The following is a 23,436-nucleotide window of genomic DNA, read 5'->3' on the forward strand; positions in this document are numbered from 1 at the left end:
GTTTTGTCAGAGAGGCCACTATAAATCCCTCTCCTCCTGGTGTGGGTTCTTTAATCTCCGCTGTCCCAGAAGAAGGTACATCTGGCTTTGGAAAATTTTTGTATGGTGTTTGCCTACATATATGCCTGCACATCATGAACATATCAGGTATCCACAGAGGCCAGAAGGAGGTGCCAAATTCCCTGGAACCTTAGTTATAGGTGGTCGTTTGCCACCATGTGGGTGCTGAGAATTAAACCCAGCTCCTCTGGAAGAAAAGTCAGTACTCTTAAATACTGTGCCACCTCTCCAGCTTTGAAAATTTCCTTTTGACTGCTTGCCTCCTTGTCCCAGTAGCTCACCTCCCCAGAAGCTGTGAGCAAAACGTCTGGTGTAGAGACACATCAGTCACACCCAGGGCCCTTCTCTTCCTCCTCTTCCTCCAGGGCGTCCCTGGGAAGAGCTCTGACATGGTGTTGGGGTGTGTGGGGAGCATGCGCAGACCGCCAGTCCCTGCTCTTGAGAGGCAGAGGCAGGCAGCTCTCTGTGAGTTCAATCTGAGGCCAGCCTGGATTACATAGCAAATTCCAGGCCAGGCCACCTAGGCCTACACATCTCAACAAGATAAAATAGCATTGACAATGGAACACAGATTTACTCAAACCTCAAAAGAGGGGCCATGACATTGAGAGCATAGCTCAAAGACAGCAATTGACCAGTGTGCAGGAGACTCTGGGCTCTATTCCTAGCCTTGAAGGGGGAATAGACTTCCTTTTGGGGCCCTAAGGTGTCTCCTGGCCTCAGGCGGGAAACCAGGGCACTAGGGATGGTGTCCTGAGTATCTCCTGCCTGGAGGTCCTACAGCAACGCAAACACGTGGGACAACAGGTCTGTCTGTCCTTTGGTGTCCGAATGTAGCTAATGTGATCAATTATGCCGAAGGCCTTAGATGAAGAGCTTCATGGATACCGACTCAAGTCTTACCACGTTCCTTGTTCCTGGACATAAAGTGGATGAGACAGAACTCATCTTAAGGCTGAGTAAATGGTCCCTTTGTTCACCCAATAAATCTGAGCGCTGTCTCAACAGTACCTCAATACAGCAGTGGTTTTGAAAGTTAGGATGCTCTAGCATCTTTGAAGGCTCCTTAAAATGCAGATCCTGATTCATGCGGTTTGCTCCAGGCCTGACAATTTGCTGTCAGATCAGCTGCCAGGTGTGTCTGGTGCTGTTAAGGGGACAGGACGCACCCTAACCTTAAGGCGGCTACGTTAGAGGGACGAACTGTAGAGATTGTGTTTTCTCTCACCTTGGCGGATCTGTCAAGGGAGACAAGCCTGGGAGCTGTTGACTTGTGCCTGTCTCCACTAGTCCAGTCCAAAGGCAGAAACCAGCTGAGCGGTGTCTGTGAGCGCGGCAGGGAGGAGGGAGCTGTGGGGCTGGAGCGCCACCAGACAGGGACGCAGGGAGGGAACTCGGTCTGGGATTTACCCCGGGACAGGCCTGTGGAGCTCGGGGAGTCGTCCCTGCGCGGGCGCTCAGGGCGGTGCCCGCGGTGCGGCGTGGGCTGGATCGCGACCCCAGTCCCTCCCCGGGGCCGAGTCGCAGCGGCGCGCGCGCCGCCCACGCGCGATCGTCGCTATCGCGGCGGCCCGGCTGGCCCGGCCTCGCAGCGCGGGGACCCTGCCAGCCATGGCCCAGATCAGCGACCAGACTCTGCCCGGGCCTGAGACCACAGTGCAGATCCGTGTCGCCATCCAGGAGGCCGAGGACGTGGAGGATCTGGAGGAGGACGACGAAGGGACCTCGGCGCAGGCAGCGGGGGACCCAGCCCGGTACCTCAGTCCTGGCTGGGGCAGCGCCAGCGAGGAGGAGCCAAGCCGCGGGCACAGGTAGGCGAGGTGGCGCGGCCTGGTGGGGGTACATGGGGCTCCAGTGTGCGACAACTCACCAGGGCAGAGGGGTTGACTCAGCCCCGCCACGGAGGCTGCAGACTGAGTCAGAGCCCGCTTTTGGGGGGCAGCCTGTGCCCCAACCCTCTGCAGGTTTTGATTCGTGATTGACAAGGCTTCTTGGAATGGGGGCGGGGATCTGAGGGACCCGGACCTGCGGGGGCGGGGGGTGCTCTGGGATCCAAAAAGGATATCAGTATGGGCCATCATCACCAGCTCTACTTCTGAAGGAGACGCCCCCTTCGGTGGATGCACCCCACCAGACACTTGACCCAGCCTGGAATTCCCCCTGAGGCTGGGCCTCCGTCTGATGTCAGTGGTCCTAAAGAGCCTTCATCACCATCATCACCTGCTCTGCTTGTCAGTCCAGTGGCTTCTCTCTGGGTGGGCGCAGGCCAGACGCAGCTGATACATGCTAATGGGGGCGTCCAGCAGGGGTGATTTACTGACAGAGAGAGCTCTTTTGCCCTCAGTTGACATGGCTGAGGGCCTTGCTGCTTCACCTCCCTCAGAGCCTGAGGGTTTCTGTTTCTGTCTGCCTGCTTGCCTGCCTTGTGGGCCTGGGGCTGGCTCTCTCCCTGCTCACTGAGAAGTGGCTTGAAGTTGGTGTGGCATCCATCTGACCTTGCCCCTGGGCCCTGAGCTTTCTCCTCAGCCAGACACCCATCGCTAATGGTTAGGCCCTTCACAACCATGTTTTCTTATTGCGGTTAAAGAGATACCCCGCATGGAGCTGAGGAGAAAAGAGACACAGCAATGACACTAGCAAATGCTGGAGAATGCCAAGAGGCCTTTGGTAAGAGTCCTCCTTTGAGATGCTGAGCAGCTGTGAAGACTTTGCGGAAGTACCCTCTCTATCACCGAGAGAAGGCTCAATTGCAGCAAGGGAGGCATACTGGGGCCTCCTCCAGGGGGCTGCCCCATCCGCAATTAGAAGAGACAGGACCCTGGTTAAAAGGGTCTGGAACCTAGAATTTCAGGCCCGATCAGCAGAGGCAGCTGTCATAGGAGAAAAGGCCAGTCTCACAACTTAGGGCAAGAATGATGACATAATTAGTGTTCTGGCGTCATTGTCCAAAAAGCTCTCTCTATGCCCAGCATAAAAATGATGAGCATATAAAGACAGCCGTCGAGCCAGATAACCTCAGAGGTCAGGCAAAAATACCTGATGGCTTTGCGTGCCAGTGACTACGGCAAAAAGCGGCTCCCTCCTAACTAGCCAAGGTTAAGGTCCCACTTATTCCACTAGAAAGATTCTCTATGGAGTCCTAGGAAAAGCTGATCCTTGGGGCCTCATCCCTCGCGGGTCACTCCAGGGCCTCCTTCATTACTTTGAGCTCCAGCAGCTCAAGGATCATGGAGCCTTCCGCCTGCAGCGCTTTTATGCCTGCTGACATAGAGCTGGCCTCTGAATTCCCTGTGACTCTTCAGACTAGTGAGCTGACAGAGCCTGAAGTTCAGACACCTAGAGCACGGGGCGATTCAGCTCTTCTCTGGGCCCAGCATGGCGAGGCAGCAGCTACTCTACTGGCAGAGATTCCCAGTGAAGAGGGAGCCCCAGTTCCTAAATCTGCTGAGGATTTAACACCCTCCTACCTCATCCCCTCAGCCCCTGGCTGCCTTCTGTCTTAGTGCTCCTGGGGCACTGTCCCCTTGTGCAAGGTGGTGTGAGGCGTGGGCGGAGCATTTTATGCCTGCGTGCTTCTGCCCACCCACTTCTCCGTTTCCTATTGGCTCTCTTGTCAGTCATGCAACTATCTCCCCCCCCCCACAATCCCCGTACCCCTCCCTGAGTGAAATAGGTTGGTCCTTCTCTGTGTTGTTTTGGTACTCGGTGCATTTCAAGTGTAACACCTTTTACAGCCCTAAATCCACAGTTACACCTCCCTCGAAGGTCTCTGAGCTCTGTGCCTGTAGTTTCGGGCGCAGCACCAGAATGGACCAGCACCTAGGAAATATATGTGTGGGATATGTACCCTCACTTCATAGTGTGAGAAGCCACAGGTCCCCTTCTGTGAAACACTGAGACCCTTGGTTGGAGGCAGGGGCTTTGTCTCAGCCCTTTCCACATCCGTAGTACCTAGTTCTGTCCCTAGACAAGGGACATTCATTTATTCCTAGACCAGGAATAAGTGAACCATTACTGCTGTTATTTTGTTGTGTTTGTTAGTTGAATAGGACATGCACGGTTTCTTCGGAACCGTGTGAAAGTATGTTGGACCTTGAGTCACACCTGAAACACTTCATCTTGCAACTCTTAACAGGGTTGTTCCCTAGGTTAATACTACCCTTACCAACTTGGAAAATGAGCAGGAATTCCCTAAGGTAACCTCCCAGATCGGCTTAACAGTCAAGTTCCATGTTCAGCGTCCCACATTTTCTACAGCTGTCTCAAAGCAGCAGCCAGTCAGTTCAGGCCGAGTTTGCCTACTGTGTTGTTGCTAAAGAATCTTTTAGTGGCGAGTAGAGCTTCTCAAAAATGATGAACCTGTAAAGACAGAGGCTGAGCCAGACCGTGGGAGGTGGGGGATGCAGCTGCCCATGCAGACCAGAAGAGGGCATCACTTCCCAAATGTGGCAATGTTCTCAACAACTTAGCAACAATAAAAGATGTTTAGCCAATATGAGGTGTTTCTAGTTGTGCTTGCCCATGTTGTGACTTCATTGCAGCCCTGGTTCCCAGCACAGTGCACACATCCTTCCCTGCACATGCTGCCACACTGCCAAATGCCAGCAAGTGCTGCCCCAAACACCTCAACCAACTATGGAATGGTAGTGATTGTGGTGTTTTTTGCTGTGCGTACAGAGTGTTCTGCTCTCATAGAAACATGATGATTTAATTATGGAAAACACAGAACTTCTATATTTTCCTAGTTAGTCATTCTTTGGTTACATCAAATTAATTTCTAATTGTTTAATTTTAAGACTTCATTTTTAAAAACTTATTTTTAATTGTATGTGTGGGAATGAAGATGAGCGCAAGTTTCCACAGAGACCAGAGAAAGGTTTCTGGTCCCCTGGTACTGGAATTGTGGGTGATTGTGAACTGCCCAAAATGGATGCTGAGACTCAAACTTAGGTTCTCTGGAAGAGCAGCCAACACTCTTAACCTGTAAGCCATCTCTCCAACTCCTGATTTTAAAAATTGCTATCTGGGCTGCTGACTTGAGCTTCACGGAAATACTTTTAAATGAGTTTTGGCTTGGTATTGACGCAGAGCTTCCAGTTAATTCTGAAATGCTCTAGACATTTTTCTACCACTTTGCATTACATATTTATGTAAAGCAGTGTCGTCAGCATTGGCAATGAAAACTATTAATCGAAATGATAATTGTCTCTGAAAAATGTGGACAGTGCCCTTCATTCTGAAGTTCCAAATACAAGCCCAGGCTCCATCCTTGTGTAACAGCAAGCATGTACATCCCACTATTGTGCCAATTTATTTTGTCTTTAATAAAATGATAAAATTAGGGAGTGGGAGAAATGGCACAGTGGTTAAGAGTGCCGGTTGCTCTTTCAGAGGACTTCGGTTTGATTCCCAGTACCTACATGGCATCTTACAACTGTCTGTGACTCCAGGTCTGAGGATCCTCTGGATGCATTGGGCACTTCATGAAAGTAGTGCATAGACACACATGTAGACAAAATAACCATGCACATAAATACCATTTAAAAAGTATTACCAATGAATTGTTTCAAAGTAAATGTCTTTATTATTTATCACCAATAGATGTTTAATTTACATACCTGTATATCTGAAGTCATATAAAAAATTTCTAGGGAAAAACTTGAAGAAGCCCTGTTCTGGAACATTCTTAACCTCGTTCTTTCTAATGTTTTACTACTTTAATATAAGACCAGACACTTTTTCAAATGTCTCATTTTTAGATCAGTTTTCATAGTTTCATTAACGTATTCCTTTGTGCCATAGACTTTCTACAGAGGCAGAAGTTAGGGGCTAATGAGTTAATTGAATCTGGACTAACATTTTGGCAAGAGTATTCCATAGACTGCTCCTTGACACGGTTACATCGCCTCAGAAGACATCGTCTCACCACTAGTGATGCTAAATTTGACTATTTGGTTAAAGACATCTCCATCACACAGATCTGTGTTTGTGGTCCTCTTGCCCTTCATTTATTAATGTGATATGCCAGTTTTTTATTTGAATATATTGAACCATCCTTACACTCCAGGATTAAGTCCTGTTTGATTATGATGGATGATACTTTTATTTATTTTCATTTAAAAATTTAAAATGTACATTAATTGTGTAAAAATAGGCATGCAGGTTCCCCAGATGCCAAAGGAGAGCATCAGATACCCCTAGAGCTGGAGCTACAGGTGGTTGTGAGCTGCCTGACATGGGTGCTAAGAACTGAACACTGGTCCTCTGCGAGAGAAGTGGTGTGTGAGCTGCTCGGCTGTCTCTGCAAACCCAGCCATTTTGTTTATGTTTATTGCTTTAGTTTTAAGAGGCAGAGTCTCAACATGTTGCTCAGGCTGATGAACTCTTAGGGCATCTAAAGAGGTCTATCCTCTTGCCTGAGCCTCCCAAGCAACTGGGACTGCAGGTCCACTCTCTGACTACTGGATAGCAATCCTTTTAATCTGTTGTTGAAGTCTGTCTGCATCTGTGCTCTTCAGGAGTATTGGACTATAACTTCTTTTCTTGTAGCGCCTCCGTCTGGCTTTAATAATGGAGTAATATTTGTGAAACAAGTTCAGGAGTACTTTGTCCAATCAACATTTTGGGATGAGTTTGACAAGAATTGGTATTCATTCTTTCCTAAATGTTGATGAAATTCATCGGAAAAGCAACCAAATTACAGAATTTTTTTGATGGGAGATACTTGTTTTTAATTTAAATTTTGGTTTCGTTGTTTTGTATGTGCATCACATATGTGCAGTGCCTATAGAGGCCAGAAGAGGGCCTTAGATACCTGGGTCTGGAGTAGACAGGTGTTTTGTGAGATGCCAAGTTGGTGATGGGAACTGAACTTGAGTCCTTTGGAAGAGCAGTCAGTGTTCTTAACCACGGAGCCATCTCTCCAACCCCTCTCCTTTGGAAAAGAGCTTTCCCTTATCTTCTGGATTGACTAGGGTTCCTCCCAATGGGGCCAGAGGAAATAGTTAATCAGCTCATCTTAATCTCTGTGTCAGTGTTAACAGTCTTACTGAATGCTTTAAGTGAAGGCTTTGTCTCAAGCGCGAGCTTTCCCTCATGTTTATTCATGGTTTTTGCCTGTTTTCTTTCGTCATAACTAGTGACTGTCATTATTTTGGATGCTTAGACTGTCTGTCACGTAACTGGAGGTGGCCCTTCAACCCACACACCCTCTGGGGACGCGTCCTCTTGATTTCGGGCAGAACCTCCCTTTCGGGAACTCCATATTCCAGGCTTAATTTGTACTTTTCCTACGCCAGTCATGGAAATTAGCCATTCCCACAGGAATCCAGAACTTTCTGAAGCACGAGTGAGAAAGCATTTAGAAAGCAGGGCTTAAAATAAGAAGTGCTTGTTTCTACCAGGACATCGGCACCTTAGGGTCCTTCCAGGCCCAGCACTGCGTTTAAAAATACATCTGTATAATAATTCAGTTTTAACATTACAAGATTTTGCTGTTACTTTCTTTTTTTTCACACTGAGAAGCTTGACTCCCTATGCTGTGTGTGAGAATATCTGAGAAGTGCCAGGCAGCACATACCTACACCAGGGGCATCTAAAGCTTGAGGGTTCCTTTGACACCTTCTCCAAAGCTGAGAGCATATCCAGATGTTTTTCTTTTTCTTTTTTTTAATTATTTATTTATTATGTATACAATATTCTGTCTGTGTGTATGCCTGCAGGCCAGAAGAGGGCACCAGATTTCATTACAGATGGTTGTGAGCCACCATGTGGTTGCTGGGAATTGAACTCAGGACCTTTGGAAGAGCAGTCAGTGCTCTCAACCTCTGAGCCATCTCTCCAGCCCCCAGATGTTTTTCATATAACTCAGTGAAGAGCCATTATCTTAAAAAAGAAAAGGAAAAAGAAAGGGGGAAAAAAGATTTATTTTAGTGTGTGTGTGTGACTCATGTGTGTATAGGTACCATCTGTGGCCAGAAGAGGGCATTGGGTTCCCTGGAGCAGGAGTTAATAGTCAAACTGTGAGCTACCCAATGTGGGTGCTGGGAACCAAACCAGTCCCCTGCAAGAGCCCCAAGTGCTCTTAATCATTGAGCCATCTCCTCCATCCCAACTATTACAGTTTGTTCTTGTCTTTTTGCAGTGCTGGAGACTGAACCCAGGGCCTTGAGCAAGCTCCTTCCTCGGCCCAGAACCCTCTGATGTCTGTATATTTTTAATCACCTTGACTTTCCTCTTTTGAACTAACTCTGATTCCTTCTCTTATTGTAGAGGTGAATATAAACCAACGCTGCACAGACAGTTCTGAACGGAAGGATTTATACGTGGGGTTTCTTTCTCCTTTGTGTTCATTGCCTCTTTGTCATTGTTATCGATTTCCTTATCTTTGCAGCCCAAATACTCTAATAGATCATTTACTATAAATGCTCAAACTCTCCCTGGGCTGGACGTCCTAGTGAGGATCTCGTGGCTCTGCGGGCATCTGGATGTTTTCCTTTCTCAGAATGTCTTTTAGTCAACCACTGAGTCAACACATCCACATTAGGTTGAGAGTTTATGAGAAAAACAGCTTTGGAGATTTTACTCATTTTTTTCCTCCAAATTCCTTATAAAAAGAGATAAATATTACAAGATTGCCTTCTGGAAGCCAATCATCAGTTTTGATCCAATTTCTACCCTCTGTGTTGATTTCAAACCAAATTATAGCTATAGTGAAAGACTTTTCTCAATTTACAATGTTTTATGTGAACAGCAGAATTTAAGTATAAAACTTTGTCTTTTTTTTTTTTTTTTTGAGATGGGCATAGCCCAGACTGGTCAGAAATTTCTAGGTAGCTGAGGAGAATTAAGCTCCTAATCCTCTGCCTTCACTTTTCATGAGCTCCAGCTGCAGGCATGCATCTCCGTACCTACTTTATGAAGTGCTGGGATCAAACTCAGGACTCCCTCTATGCTTGGTAAACACCTACCAGCTGAGCTTCATCCATACCCTCAAACCTTCTTCACGAGCAATTAATATATATTTACTAGTAAGTAAACTTCCTTTCTAGAACAGTCTCTGAGAGCCAGGTATAGTGGTGCACACCTTTCATCTCAACACCTAGGAAATAGAGACAGGTAGATCTCAATGAGTTCAAAGCCAGACTGGTCTCTAAATGGGGTTTTAGGCCAGTCGAGGCTACATAGTGATCCTGTCTCTAAACAAAACAAAACAAAAACAGACAACAACAAAGGTCTCCGTGGATATGAATTACCATAGCAAAACCTATTTACTTTATATTACAAATACTTTTAAAACTTCCTACTATGAGCAAGTCTCTTAAATGGTACTAAATAAGAGAAGCCGACATGACGTCTACCTTTCAACTTAGGGTTCAGGATGCTGATAAGATACGCACATGAGGAGTGATGATACAAATATAGACAAGCATTAGAGACGGTGATTTCCTTCCTAGAAAGTCACTTTGGAGATGCATGGCTAAGAGGGGGACAAGCCATTCGAGGAGTCAGGAGTAGCGTGTGCAAAGGTAGGAAGTGAGGAAGCTTTGGGTCACTGTTTGCTCGGACCAAAAGCTATTGAAGAAGACAAGTGGGGATGAGCTTGCACGACGGAGACAGCTCCGTTCAAAGTGCATCTGAACACGGAGCTCGGCACTGTAGGTTTTGTTCGGTGGGCGATGGGAACCGTGTTGCAATGGGTAGTACAGCTGCACCTTCTAACAGCTTCTTTACAATACGAAATGTGGCATTGTGTGGAGGAGGCTGGAACCCGAAATACAGCGCGGGAGGTGGGAGGAGGTGGGAGGTAGAACAGGGAAAGGCTCTGCTTGGGAAATGTATGCAAGTACATGAATAAAAAGAAAAGCAATGTCTGAAGGGTAATTTAATTTACATTTTTCCCTCTAGACCTGTTTTCCAACCTGTCTAGCAGCAAAGAGAGTCAGGCAACACGGCAGGTACCGCCAAGCAGGAGAAAGAAGTGAGGTCATTTCTTAAGGAACTGGCTCTATCGCTGAGTTTCAGGGAGGCTAAGGGGGAGCGGGGAGCTGCAGGGGGAAGCCTCTCTGCTCAGATGGGTGATTCTCGGCGTGTTTGCTCTCAGTGGAAGCCTGCCCCCATCAAGTGTTTAGAGCCAACTAGGAAGAGAGCCAACAAGGGTGCAGAGCTGCAGGGGAGCCATGTAACCCACTAAGCAAAGTACCAGGTCCTCCTCCTTCCAACTGAATAGTAAGGAGCTAGCTTCCCCCCTAAGTGGAAGCAAGGGATCCTGATTGCTTCCAAGGGAAACGACTGGTTTTCGGTGGAGAAACCTGACCAGCACCGTGCAAAGCCCTGTCGCTAACTGTATCCTGATGTGACATGTGGAGGATGGAAGTTTACCTCTGCGGTCTTCATCCCTAGGTCCCATGACTTAAAATACCCGTGGTGGAGGCATCAGAGAAACCGCAATGGCAAGACATTCCACAACATACCTAAGTAGTACATTTCAACACCGTCAAGGTCATCAAAGATAAGGACAGCTGGAGAAATTAAGAGCCAAGAGGAGCCCCGGGAGACATGTAGTACAGCACGTCCTGAGGATTCCTGGGTGGGAGCCGTCAGGGAAATGGTCAAAGTCTAGACTATGTACTTCAGCTAATGATACTGCATAATTGTCCTCGTTAAGAAGTGCACCGCAGTATTAGGAGACATTAATAATAAATAAGCCTTGTGTGAGGCCTATGGAACCCACTGTGCTATTTTAATAACTTTTCGGCAACTCTAAAACTATCCCAAAATAAGCTTATTGAAATTTTAAGCGAAAAGTGAATTGTTTATTAGTCACTTGGAGCAAAGCAAGAGCGTGGAAAATAATTAGAAGAACAGGTCTCACAGAACACGGAGGCGGTGGCGTTTTAAAAGTCAGTACCCTGAGAGGGAATTTAAGCTACTGTATCCACCAAATAAGAACAGCGTGCTCTTAAAAGGGAACAGTGTAGGGCCGGGGAGATAGCTCAGTCGGCAATGCACTTGCTGTACAAGCATGAGGAGCAGAATTTGGATCCCCAGTATCAGTGTGGAACAGGAATGGTGACCCACCTATAAAGCCAGCATATACACATGAGTCCATATGGATATGAACACACACACACACACACACACAAACACACACACGGGCTCTTTCAAGGAAAAATAGCAGGAGGATGCAGTCTGAGGATCAACAACTGCCCTTCACTACTAAGGCAAAGACAGCTGGCTCATAGGGAAGGATAAGTGCAGATCAGTTCACATAGTCACGTAGCTATCAGGACACATTCAGAAAATAAATATAACTGAGCTGGGCATGGCAGTGCATATCTGTAATCCCGCCACATGGAGGGTGGGGGCACCAGGATCTGGAGAATCCAAGGCTAGCCTGAACAACACAGTACCATCAAGGCTATCCTGACCATCACTGTACGACCTGCCTCAAAAACAAAAACAAGAACCAAAGCTGTCTCCAAAGAGATGGGTGTGTCGCCCTGGGGTGGAGAACTTGCCTAGCATGCTCAAGACCCTGGGCTTGATCCCCGTCCAGCCCTTAAACAAATGTTATTCTAGCAAATCACTGCCTTGCAGGGAACGCAGGGAACGTGTTTACACAACCACCATAATAAACTAGATTAACTTTCAACATTCCTAGCCATCTCTAGACAGCACTTGGAATATTATTTTGCAGCATAGAGTGAGGTAATAAACTATGGAAAATAGAGTAGAAGTTCTTCCGATTAGATTTGGAAGGCCGGAAGTGGAAGGAGAGACCGTGAAAGGTGGGATGGTACAGCACACATCTGTGTCAGGAGCGGTGATTGAGATAATGCCAGTGAAGTAAGAAACCATCTTAAACGTACTCTCAAAGCAAACAGATCCAGGATATGGCTCCACCGTGGGAGTGCTTACCTAGCGTTCAGGAAGCCCTGGGCTTGATCCCCAGCACTGTGTCAACTGGGCATCATGGTGCATACTTGTACTCCCAGCACGTGGGAGGTGGAGGCAAGAGGATCAGAAACTCAAGGTCATCCTTGGCTACGTAGTGAGTTCGAGGCTGGCCTGAACATCGAGGCTGGCCTGAACAATGTGAAGCTCTCTGCAAATCCCAAAACAGACAGACAGACAGAAGGCTAGTAAAGAACCAACAGTAAAATGAAATTTTCAACGTTGGAAGAAGAGGCCATGGATTTAAGTGACCCCAAATTCTCATTTTATAATGGAATGGCTTCAGACACTACACCAGTGAAAATAACTTCAGACACCAAGGGATTCTGAGCCCAACCAATAGTGTCTATTAGCAAGGGTTAGGATGGCGTATATGACAACGGCCAGTGGACAGTTTTGGCCGGACTCTGGTGCATTGGCAAATGACAGAACTTACTACAAATGGACCACAGAGGGTGGGGACAGACCAATAAGTTCTACTCCCAAACTGGAGCAACTGATGCCCATTCAAATGTAAACTCATAAACACAGCAAGGCAGAAAGAGGGCAGCAAGCGGAGCCTCTGCCTCTCAGGACCCAGGTGGGAGCCCTGGACTTCCCGAGGCCAGCTGTGTCTGCTTCTTCCTGCACAGCGCTCATCTCCCACCTGACACAAACCTGGAAAGATGGGGCGCAGCCAGTCCTCCCCTGTGCAATACCCCTCCAGAGACACCCATCCAGAGCATATTTGCCTGGGCTCCCGGGCTCCATCTCATCCTCTGGCACTCACCACAGGACTTAACACCATCGTCCACTTACTCCGTACCCTCTCCCCGCTGGGCATAGGTGACTCGGTCTTCCCTGATTCGTCCTCCCACTTATCTGCCTCTCGTTTCTGAATGTTCACTTCCTCCAAACATCTACCCTTGAGTGGACACTGGCTCTCGTGTGAGCTGTACTCCCCCGTGGCTGTGACCACATGGCCATGAAGGAAGAGACTTCCCCTTCCCCCAACCAGATAACAGATCAGGTTTTGGTCTTTATATGGAGTATCTCTGGCACAGCGGAGTCTTGGAAAGCCCAGGGCTCCAGGACAGGCCCTACGATCCAAAAACTCTGTTCTACTGTCTTCTAAAAATCACATCTGGTGGGAAGACAGGAAAGGAAGACAAAAAATGTTTGTCATTTGGGGGCATGTACATTTTGCTGGCATCTGAGCAACACAGACATCTCAGTAGATGGTGTAACTATCTCCCATCCCCCCTTTTTAGTTTACTTTTGTGCAGGTGTGTTTGTATGTATACATATGTGAAGGTCGAGGTCGACATTGGCATCTTCCTCAGCTGCACTCTGCCCTATTTTTTTGAGTCAGAGACTCTCTTCGACCTGGAGTCCACCGATTTGGCTAGCCTTGCAGGTCAACAACCCAGAGATCTTTCTGTCCCTGCCTCCCTAATATTGGAATTGCAGTCAGGCACTACCATGTGCTGGGGATCTGAACTCAGGTCCTCACACTCATGTGACTCCAACACTTTACCAACTGAGCCATCTCTTCAGTCCCATTGTACTTGTTAAAACAAACGCTTGACTTCTTGGGTTCTTGAGGACAGAACCTTCTGAACAGTTTATGGTCACGTGGCTATCCACCTTTAAGGAAGACAATTCAAATATGACCAATCTAACTTCCAAGAGTTGCTATGACAACCAGGTGCATGCTAGATGGTATATAACCAACAGAGAAGTCCTAAATGAGGGGTCCAGTTCAGACAGGATCAAATGTCCACTCAAGGATAGATGCTTGGAGAACATGTACATTTAGAAGTGGAAGCAGAAGGAAGAGATGGAGCAGGGACGTGTTCGTTATCATGGTACTGGGGAAGATCCTCCAGGCTTCTCCCCGGCCCACTTGGTTTTCATTGTCACCCTGATCTCCACCTTCATCCTGCATAGCCATGCTTGTGTGTGCCCATGCCCAAGTCCCTGGATTTCATGAGGACCTCATCTGCATGGTGTTGAGGGTTACCCTATTCTACAATGGGGGCTATCCTACCCTACAATGGGCTCACCCTTATGTTAATATCCACAGTGCCTGACTCCAGATAAGGCCATGCTCTGGGCCCTGGGGCCTGATGTGGATTTGGAGGGTGACATTTTGGAGGGTACCTAACTCGCTGTCTCCCTCTGACCTCAGCAGTGCCACGACAAGTGGAGGTGAAAATGAGCGCGAGGAGCTAGAGCCGGAGTGGAAGCCCCCGGATGAGGAACTCATCAGGAAGTTGGTAGATCAGATCGAGTTCTACTTTTCGGATGAGAACCTGGAGAAGGACGCCTTCCTGCTCAAGCACGTGCGGAGGAACAAGCTGGGCTACGTGAGCGTCAAGCTGCTCACCTCCTTCAAAAAGGTGAGGCTGGTCTCTCAAAGGCTGCTCAGGGCATTTCCGGGGTGTGGACACCTTGTGACGTTAAACATTGTTCTGTTGTTTTGTGCTCCACCCCAGCCCCAGCCATGGACCCTCCTGCCCAGCAAATTTTTTTAATTAATTATGATACCCTAAAAAGAGAAAAATTATCAAGAGAAGGGATTTAATGGTGCTAAGGAGCTAACTCAGGCAATAAAGTGTTTTTCGTGTAAGCATGAAGGCCTGAATTTGATCCCCAGAACCCACATATAAAAGCCAAGCTTGGTTCCATGTCTGTAATTTCAGAGCTGGGGAGGTAGAAAAAGATCTGTGGGACTAAGGGGGGAAACCAACTTAGCCTACTGGGTGAGCTGTATGCCAATGAGAGTCCCTGTCTTGAAGATAGATAGATAGATAGATAGATAGATAGATAGATAGATAGATAGATAGATAGATAGATAGCAAAGCGGATGGATCCTGAGAGGAATGACACTCAGGAGTGACATCTGATTCCCACATTTATGCATGCGCGCGCGCGCACACACACACACACATACACACACACACACACATCAGGGTTATGAGAGCATTTGCATTCTTAAGAATATACTTGCATGCTACGTAAAGGGTTCTGGGTGCCAGGACAAATCTCAGCTGGTGATTATTAAGAAGTGCTAATACTTGCTCTCAGTAAAACTGCGGTCCTCTTGCGAGGCAATGGATGCCCAGAGGGTGCTACGCCAGAACAGGGGTCCTGGAGCCCTCCAGAGATGCCTATCAGTCTAGAACTGCCCTGACACTCGTTCAAGCTTTCCACTTGATGATCGGAGTCAGTATGGAATGGGAGAGAACACACAGAACTCGATGAGAAAGTCCTCCTCCGTGACTCCAGCATGCTCCACTCTGTGTGATACTGAAGGGAACTCTGTGTACCAGAGTGACAGATGCCGAGGGTGCAGCCACGCAGGAGACTGTCTGTCTCTGCTGTGGACAGAAGCAGAACTTGGACCCTAAACTCCCTGCTCTCAGAGGATTGACTAACCAGTTGGAATGATAAGTCTTTATCTCCCTTGAGGGGAGTGTGTTTACTAGAATGGAGAAGCTCCATGCAGCCTGTTGCATAACAGCTTATGTAAGGAGTGGGTCCACGTAAGGAGTGGGTCCTGGCCAAGATGTCTGTGCACTTTATGAGAGAGCACTGGGGAAGAGCTCCGCACCTTGGCGCTCATCTCTGCCTGGTTCTCTGGTACACTCTGCCCTTTCCTTGGGCTCTTTTTCTTTTATTCATTTACCAAACATATTCTTCTTTGTATTTGATGAGTGTTGTGCTAGGTGCAAGGGGTACAAAGTAAATATGGTGTTGTCTTTCTTTGAAACACAGTCAAACAAAAGAAAAGAGATCCATGAAATGCAACAGGGTGATCCCAGACAAAGTGATGGAAGACATAAAGATATCTGGGGACTAGCTGATGTCTAGTTGATGTCATTGCTGGCCAGAGCGATGAACCTTGTCTACAGAATGGAGATGTCGTCTTTGAGTGGTGGCACTGGGATATGATCTTGGAGGAGGAATAGGAGCCACAAGGTCCAGATGGGAAGGAATGCTCTGTGTCCAGAGCACAAGCTCTGACATGGAAAACACATTCAGGGTTGGGGAAAAAGTCAATGGGACCTTCTGCACAGCCCCCCCCATTGTGCTCCCCAAGGGCTTCGAGAGCCACCTTGGTTTTCTCTTCTTTCCTAGCTGCCACTTACAGATCCACTCAGGAGCCTTCTCTCTTTAAAGCCACACGGTGGACACCCCAAATTCAGACTCTTTCCCCTCTAGACAGCTTCTTGCTAATCACAACAAGAAACATCAGAGGAAGGCAACGAACACGGGAACATCACAAAGCCTTAGTTCCTTTTCTCATCACTGTGACAGAATCCCTGACAAATGCAGCAAAAGGCTTTGGGTCACCATTGAAGGTGCACCCCATCATGTCAAGGAAGGTCTGGCAGCAGGAGTGTGAGGAGCTGCTCACACAGCACCCACAATAAAGAGGCAGGGAGGGGTCAGTGCTGCAGCTTGGCTTGCTTTCTCTTTTTTTGTACAGTTGGGGATTCTGGCCCTGAGATGGTACTTCCCACGTTTAGGCTTATATCCCCCTGCAGTTAAATCTTTACCCAAACATCCTCACAGACACATCCAGAGGTTTGTTTCTGTAGAAAGTCTCAGCCTAGTCAGGTTGACAATGATGGTCAATCATCACACAGAGTTTCTGACAGTCTTATAATGTGTTAGAGATTGCACAGGTCGAACTTCTTCCTTAAAAGAAAACCAGTTTATGTGAGTATGTGTTAGTGTGTGTATGTGTATCGTATGTATGCAGAACCCTCAGAGTCCAGAGGAGGGCGTCAGGTCCTCTGCAACTGGAGTTATAGACTGTTGGCAGCCATCATGTGGGTGCTGGGAGTTGATTTCAAGTCCTCTACAAGAGCAGCTAGAGCCCTTCACTGCTGAGCCATCTCTCCAGCCGCCTGGTTCCCTTTCTGCTGTGATATCGGAAACTATCATAAAGCATCAGAGACACAAACCTGAGATACCCATAGAGTAACCAGAGTTTTCCAGGGGACCTGGCTCTTGCCTCTGTGTGTTTCCCAGCCATCTATAGCTCTCTTCTCTGGTAGTACATGGTCCTCCCAAGTTCTCACCCTTCCAGAGAAGGTAGCACATGCTTCCATGCTCCGACTTCAAGCTTGGGAGGAGTTTCTTTGCCTTTCCGGTGTGCTTCCTTTCCAGCTGTCTTCACAGATAGCTCCATCATGCCAAACCTTGGCTTTCCTACAACTTCAGAGTGCCCTTCATCCATTTTAACCCCTTCTGGATTCCCAATTGACTGACAGTTCACTAGAAAGCCAGCCAAAGGCCCGGGCCTGCTTCTCTGTACCATAGTGATCAGCCCAAGGACTCTGTAGGTAACCTAGGTTTCTTCAGGCTGATAACAAGAGGCCGCAGGCCAGAGTGGACAGTGCACAGGCTCCAGAAGTGTGTCAGTCAGTACTTGGGACTCTGTGGATGTTTCCCTGACCTGCCCAAGTAATAAGCCTTCTTTTCTTACTTTCTGTGCCTTTTCTATTTGAGGCACAGGGGCACAGGGAGTTCCTGGTTCCTCTGCAGATCAGCTTCTTGGGCCTGGCCTCAGAGGACTCTGGGTGATTTTCCCATCCAGGCTCGGGTTACCCACCCCACCCACATCCACCAGTTCTCTGGAATGGCTCATCTCCCTGGCACACCCTTCACTAGAAGTGGGTCTCCGCAAAATTGCTGCTTTATGAAATAAATACAGCTTTTCATATACTGCAGCATTGATATACAGTTTCCATCATGGAAGAGAAAGGGAAGAGTTGTTTCATCATTTTTTCAAAAGGGCCAGGTCGATGTAATTCCGCATCATGTCTGTGCCTGTTACTCTTGGGGGAGATTGCAGCAGAACGGGGAAGATCTTCAAGAGGCTTCTCTTCATCAGCAGTTCATCACAGCTTCAAAAAATGTCAGACCCTCCAAATGCTTTCAAAGTAGCAAGCAGCACTTCGGTGGTAACTACTTCCAGTCCTAGCATTTTGGAGACCTAGACTGGAGGGGTCATGAGTTTGAGTGCAGCCTGAGCTATAGAGTGAAGCCCTATCTCAAAGAAGCAGAAAAAAAATCTGGGCTGGGGCTATAGCTCACAGAAGACTGCTCGCCTGACATTCTGTATTCAGTCCCCAGTACTGCCCAAAACTCACTAGTGACATACATATTTGAAACAATGGTAGCACATTGTTATTGAGTATTCTTGGAGAGTGAACTGCTATTTTAAATTTTGTGTACAAATATGTCTCTCTCAGTCTTTGCTGTTCATTTAACCCATGTGTGTATGTGTGTGTGAGTGCACGCATGTGCAAGTGTGATATGTAGTAGCTGGAGATTAATCTGAAGTATCATTCTTCAGAAGCCAACCACTTTATTTTTTGAGCCAGGGTCCCTCCCTGCCTGGAACTGGCTGAGTGGTGGCTGGATGGCAAGCCTGTCTCTGATTCCCCTTTGTTGGCATTATGTTATCCTGCCTGGCTTTATTACATGGGTTCTGGGAGTCAAACTCAAATCCTCATGCTTACGTGACAAACACTTTATTAACGGAGCTATCTCCCAAATCCTCTTTTATCTTTGTGACAGTGATGAGAAGTAGACATTTATAATAAATATCTCTAGCGCTCAGATGAGGAGGTTGGATCCTGAGAGGATAAGTCATTTTCCGAGTCTTCTTAGTGGATGGTGGCGAGGCTTGGGTCTACGAACACAGCAGCTTTGTTCTAGAGAGCACAGAATCTGACCTGTGAACTTGGGAGAATGTCTACTGTCATGTACTCCACGGCCCAGCACTGCTCCAAACCCACCTATCCTGATCTGAAGCTGAAGAAATAAGGGCTGGGGCTGTAGCTCCATGCATGATGCCCTAGGTTCAATCCCCAGTACTGTAGATGATACTACTACTACTACTACTACTACTAATAATAATAATAATAATAATAATAATAATAATAATCTGAATAGAGACCAAAGCTTCTGGGTTTAGTCACTATAGCAAAGACTTGAAAACAATCAAGGCTGCCCACCAACAAAATGGATAATGAAATATCTGGTATATGTGTGTATAGGTACACACACACAGACACACACACACATCCATATATATATACATATATATATATATATATGAATACTGCTCAGCTCTAAAGAAAACAATGTAATCAACATTTGCAGGAAAGGGGATGATCTTAGAATGTATAGTATCAGTGACATCACAGTCTCAGAAAGGAAAGATGTCCTCTCTCATATGCAGAATCTAGCCAATAGCAAATGTATATATGTGAGCAAAGACGCTGTGAGTGAAGTATAATGCATGAGAAGGGAGCAGGAGAGGCTGCCTGTTAGGATGGTGATGGACCTGATGCAGGCGGTGGACATGGGTTATGAAAGAGGAGCTAAAGCTGCTGACTATTCAAGTGCTAACTCTTCTGTGGATTCTTCGGTTTGAGTGGCGGATAGCTGTGTGAATCACATTTGATAGTAAAAGTATAAAACCCAGTGTGCAGTGCCACCGCTTCAGAATAGCTATTCTAAGCACTCATTGAGGTATGTAGACTTTGGGTTTGGTTCATTTCGGTGTGTGATATTTTTTTGAAATTTTTATAATGAAGTTTATTAAACATTTTTTAAGGAAAGAAACCACTGAAGATGTGGTTGGAGAACATTTTCGTTTACTCATTCTCTGACTGGTATTTGAGTGTCTCCCACACCAGGTATGACTCTAGTCATCGGTGTTATGGAGGCGAGGAAGGAAGGAGGAGGGTGTAGTGCATACAAGTGTGGAAAGGAGAGGAGGTACCAACTCAGACCTGCTTTGTGTTCTTTAGGTGAAACACCTCACGCGGGACTGGAGAACCACAGCACATGCCTTGAAGTATTCGGTCACCCTGGAACTGAATGAAGACCATCGGAAAGTTAGGAGGACCACGCCTGTGCCGCTGTTCCCCAATGAGAACCTCCCCAGCAAGATGCTGCTGGTGTATGATCTACACCTGTCCCCCAAGCTATGGGCCCTGGCCACGCCCCAGAAGAACGGAAGGGTGCAGGAGAAGGTGATGGAGCACCTGCTTAAGCTCTTTGGGACATTCGGAGTCATCACATCGGTGCGGATCCTCAAACCTGGCAGAGAGCTGCCTCCTGACATCCGGAGGATCAGCAGCCGATACAGCCAGGTGGGGACCCAAGAGTGTGCCATTGTGGAGTTCGAGGAGGTGGAGGCCGCCATTAAAGCCCATGAATTCATGGTCAGTGAATCGCAGGGCAGGGACAACATGAAGGCTGTCTTGATTGGGATGAAGCCGCCCAAAAAGAAACCCCTCAAAGATAAGAACCACGATGATGAGCCCACTGCTGGTACCCACCTAAGCCGGTCCCTGAACAAGAGAGTGGAGGAGCTGCAGTACATGGGGGATGAGTCTTCCGCCAACAGTTCCTCCGACCCTGAGAGCAATCCCACCTCTCCTATGGCTGGCCGGCGGCATATGGCCGCCAACAAGCTCAGCCCTTCTGGCCACCAGAATATCTTCCTGAGCCCAAATGCCTCCCCATGCTCAAGCCCTTGGAGCAGCCCCTTAGCCCAGCGCAAGGGTGTCTCCAGAAAATCTCCCCTGGCTGAGGAAGGCAGACTAAACTTCAGCACCAGCCCCGAGGTCTTCCGGAAATGCATGGATTACTCTTCGGACAGCAGTGTCACCCCCTCGGGCAGCCCCTGGGTTCGCAGACGGCGCCAAGCAGAGATGGGGACACAAGAGAAAAGTCCGGGGGCAAGTCCCCTGCTGTCTCGAAGAATGCAGACTGCAGATGGGTTACCCGTAGGAGTGCTGAGGTGGCCCCGAGGCCCCGACAACACTAGGGGCTTCCATGGCGGACATGAGAGAAACCGAGCCTGTATATAATACCTTCTATTTTTAATACCGGCTCCGCTAAAAACAAACTTTGTTTTCAAGGTCTTCACAAGTAGCTAGCATGACAGAGAATGGAACTCAGTCCCCTTAGGAAGTTTTTGTATCCGTGTAGACCTTGTAATTTATATATTTGTAAGGTATACAAATTGTGATGTGTGCCATGGTTTTAAGATCATCTTCTGCCTGGGGCTTCTTGCTCCCGGCATGACCGCTGTTTTGACAATGCCTGGCATGTGTTGAGTATGATGGCTCTCTGGGAAAATGTAGTAGTGGGTTTGTCTGCCGGGACTGGCTTTTTCCTGCAATGACTGAGCTATCTGTCCTTGTCGGGCCATGCAAGGGCTCCTGAGACCTCAAAGGAGTTTTTGCTCAATGGCAAATCCTTCAGGCAATAGCATGGTGTCTTATAGGACTGTCTATTCCCTGTGACGTAAATAAAGAATTAAACACCCACTGGGAGTCCCATATCTGAGGTCACAGGACAAGGAACCTAACAAGGACGTATTTTCTCCATCTACCCTACAGTGTACCCCCGTGCAGGCCTGGACTCAGCTGGAGAATCCTGGCAGCCTAGGAGGTCTGTCCTCACAATGAGTCTCACGGAACAGGCAGCTTTAGTTTCTGCTGATGTCCACACAGCATCCCAGACCATCAGCATTGGCATCACCTGAGAACTTGCTAGAAACACGCATTTCCAGGCCAAATGATTGAGAAACTGCCAAAGGAGGAATCCTCGGTGTCCTTTTAAAGATTTGTTCTTATTTAATGTGTGTTTGTGTGTGTGTGTGTGTGTGTGTGTGTGTGTGTAGGTGTATGTCATGTGTGTGCCCGAAGAAGCCAGAATGGGGCATCAGATCCACTGAAGCCAGGGTTCGGAGTATGAGCTGCACAGTATGGATGCTAGGAACTGAACTTGGATACTCTAGAAGAGCAACAAGTGCTCTTAACCCTGAGCCATCTCTCTGGGACCAGAGTTCGAAAATCCCTGCAGATGATTCTGATATGTGCTAGTGTGAAAATCCTTGGGGTGACCATAGCTGCAGGACCCCATGTCAGCCAGTCTGACCCCATGGCTCTCACTCTTATTCTGTGACTTGGGCGTGGCATTAGGCTCCCTGAGCCTCTGCTGTCCTTGAGGAATATAGTCAGTTCTCCATAAACATTGACTCTATTTCTTCTCACCTGGCTTAGTGTCTGTTACCGTCCAAAAGCATTGTGGTGTACCACACCCTGGCTAGAGTCCAGTGTTGCCTTATCCATGGGCCGTGTTGGGGATTTAAAATTTGTTAAGAATCAAGTGGTGTTTGTTTGCCAGGAACTTTGGTAAAAGCTTTCCTGTGCTTTATCTCAGGTAAATCATCCCAATACCAGTAAAAACAAAAGTTTCACACACACACACACACACACACACACACACACACACATATTTAAACCAGATTTAAAGAAGAAAAAAGACCGCATGTGGGAAGCTAACCTGTGTCTGGGTTGATGGTTCTGGGGTTTATTTTGTTGCTGCTGATGATGGTGGTAGTGGTGATAATGAGGCTGGTAGTGGTGGTGGTGTTTTCTGAGACAGTCTTGCCATGTATCATTGGCTGATCTCAAGCTCCCAATCTGTTGATTGAGGTTTCTGTCCCACCCGGTTCCCCAGCCATTTAGTCCCAAAGAAATACACCAAGGTCTACATTAATTAATAACTTATTGGCCCAGTAGCTCAGGCTTCTTATTAATTAGTTCTTATAACTCATATCAGTCCATAATTCTTGTCTGTATGCCATGTGGCTTGGTAACTTTTTTGGTGAGGCAGTCAACATCTTGCTTCCTTTGTGTCTGGGTGACGACTGCAGACTAAAATTTTCCTCTTCCCAGAATTCTTGTTGACCCGCCTATACTTCCTGCCTGGCTACTGGCCAATCAGTGTTTATTTAAAATACAAGTGACAGGGTACAGACCATTGTCCCACAGAACCCTCCCCTCATTTTTTTAAACAAGAAATCTGAATCAAATCTCCTTTGTTTAGTTTTTTTCCTGACCATTATCCATAACAACTTGTAACCAACATTCTAAACAAAGGCAAACATCCAGATTAACCCTTTAGCCTCAGTCTAGGGAGGCTACATATGTACCATCACCCCAAGCTAGCATTAATTTTTTTTGGTTTATCAACATCATTATCATTATTATTATGTGTGGGTGTATATAAGATGTGTACTTTCACATTTAGGTAAAGCCGGGGAGGGAGGGAGGGAGGGAGGAGGAAGAAAGAGAGAGAGAGAGAGAGAGAGAGAGAGAGAGAGAGAGAGAGAAGGTCATATGAGTTATAGGTGTGAGCTTCAGGAGTCAGTTGTCCCCTTTCACTGGGGACTCCTGGGGTCAATCTCAGGTCATCAGGCTTGCATCCCTAGCATTTTTACTCTCTGAGACATTTTGCTGGCCACACTCAATGGTTTTGACCTTGCTGAGCCTTGCCATCTACATCCATGTAACACAGTCACGAGTTTGTGAGTTTGGCAGCATCTCCATCAAG

At 47.3% G+C, this 23,436-nt stretch overlaps 1 protein-coding gene across 2 annotated transcripts; it reads left to right on the forward strand.

Annotated features, from left to right (window-relative positions):
• Positions 1-1,399: 1,399 nt before the first annotated feature.
• Positions 1,400-21,969, forward strand: Larp6 (La ribonucleoprotein 6, translational regulator). 2 transcript variants are annotated; one of them, XM_050152103.1, is made up of 3 exons: positions 1,400-1,871; positions 14,186-14,396; positions 19,833-21,968. In XM_050152103.1, the coding sequence occupies exons 1-3, from the start codon at positions 1,672-1,674 to the stop codon at positions 20,898-20,900; spliced, it is 1,479 nt and encodes a 492-aa protein (XP_050008060.1). In that variant the 5' UTR covers positions 1,400-1,671; the 3' UTR covers positions 20,901-21,968. The 2 variants fall into 2 exon arrangements, with proteins under 2 accessions (XP_050008060.1, XP_050008059.1); XM_050152102.1 differs by having other exon boundaries at positions 1,459-1,871; positions 14,189-14,396; positions 19,833-21,969.
• Positions 21,970-23,436: the final 1,467 nt, after the last annotated feature.

The sequence above is a fragment of the Alexandromys fortis genome, unplaced genomic scaffold, assembly GCF_014885135.2.
Source record: "Alexandromys fortis isolate MF-2015 unplaced genomic scaffold, M_Fortis_MF-2015_v1.1 scaffold_70, whole genome shotgun sequence".
Lineage (NCBI taxonomy): Eukaryota > Metazoa > Chordata > Mammalia > Rodentia > Cricetidae > Alexandromys > Alexandromys fortis.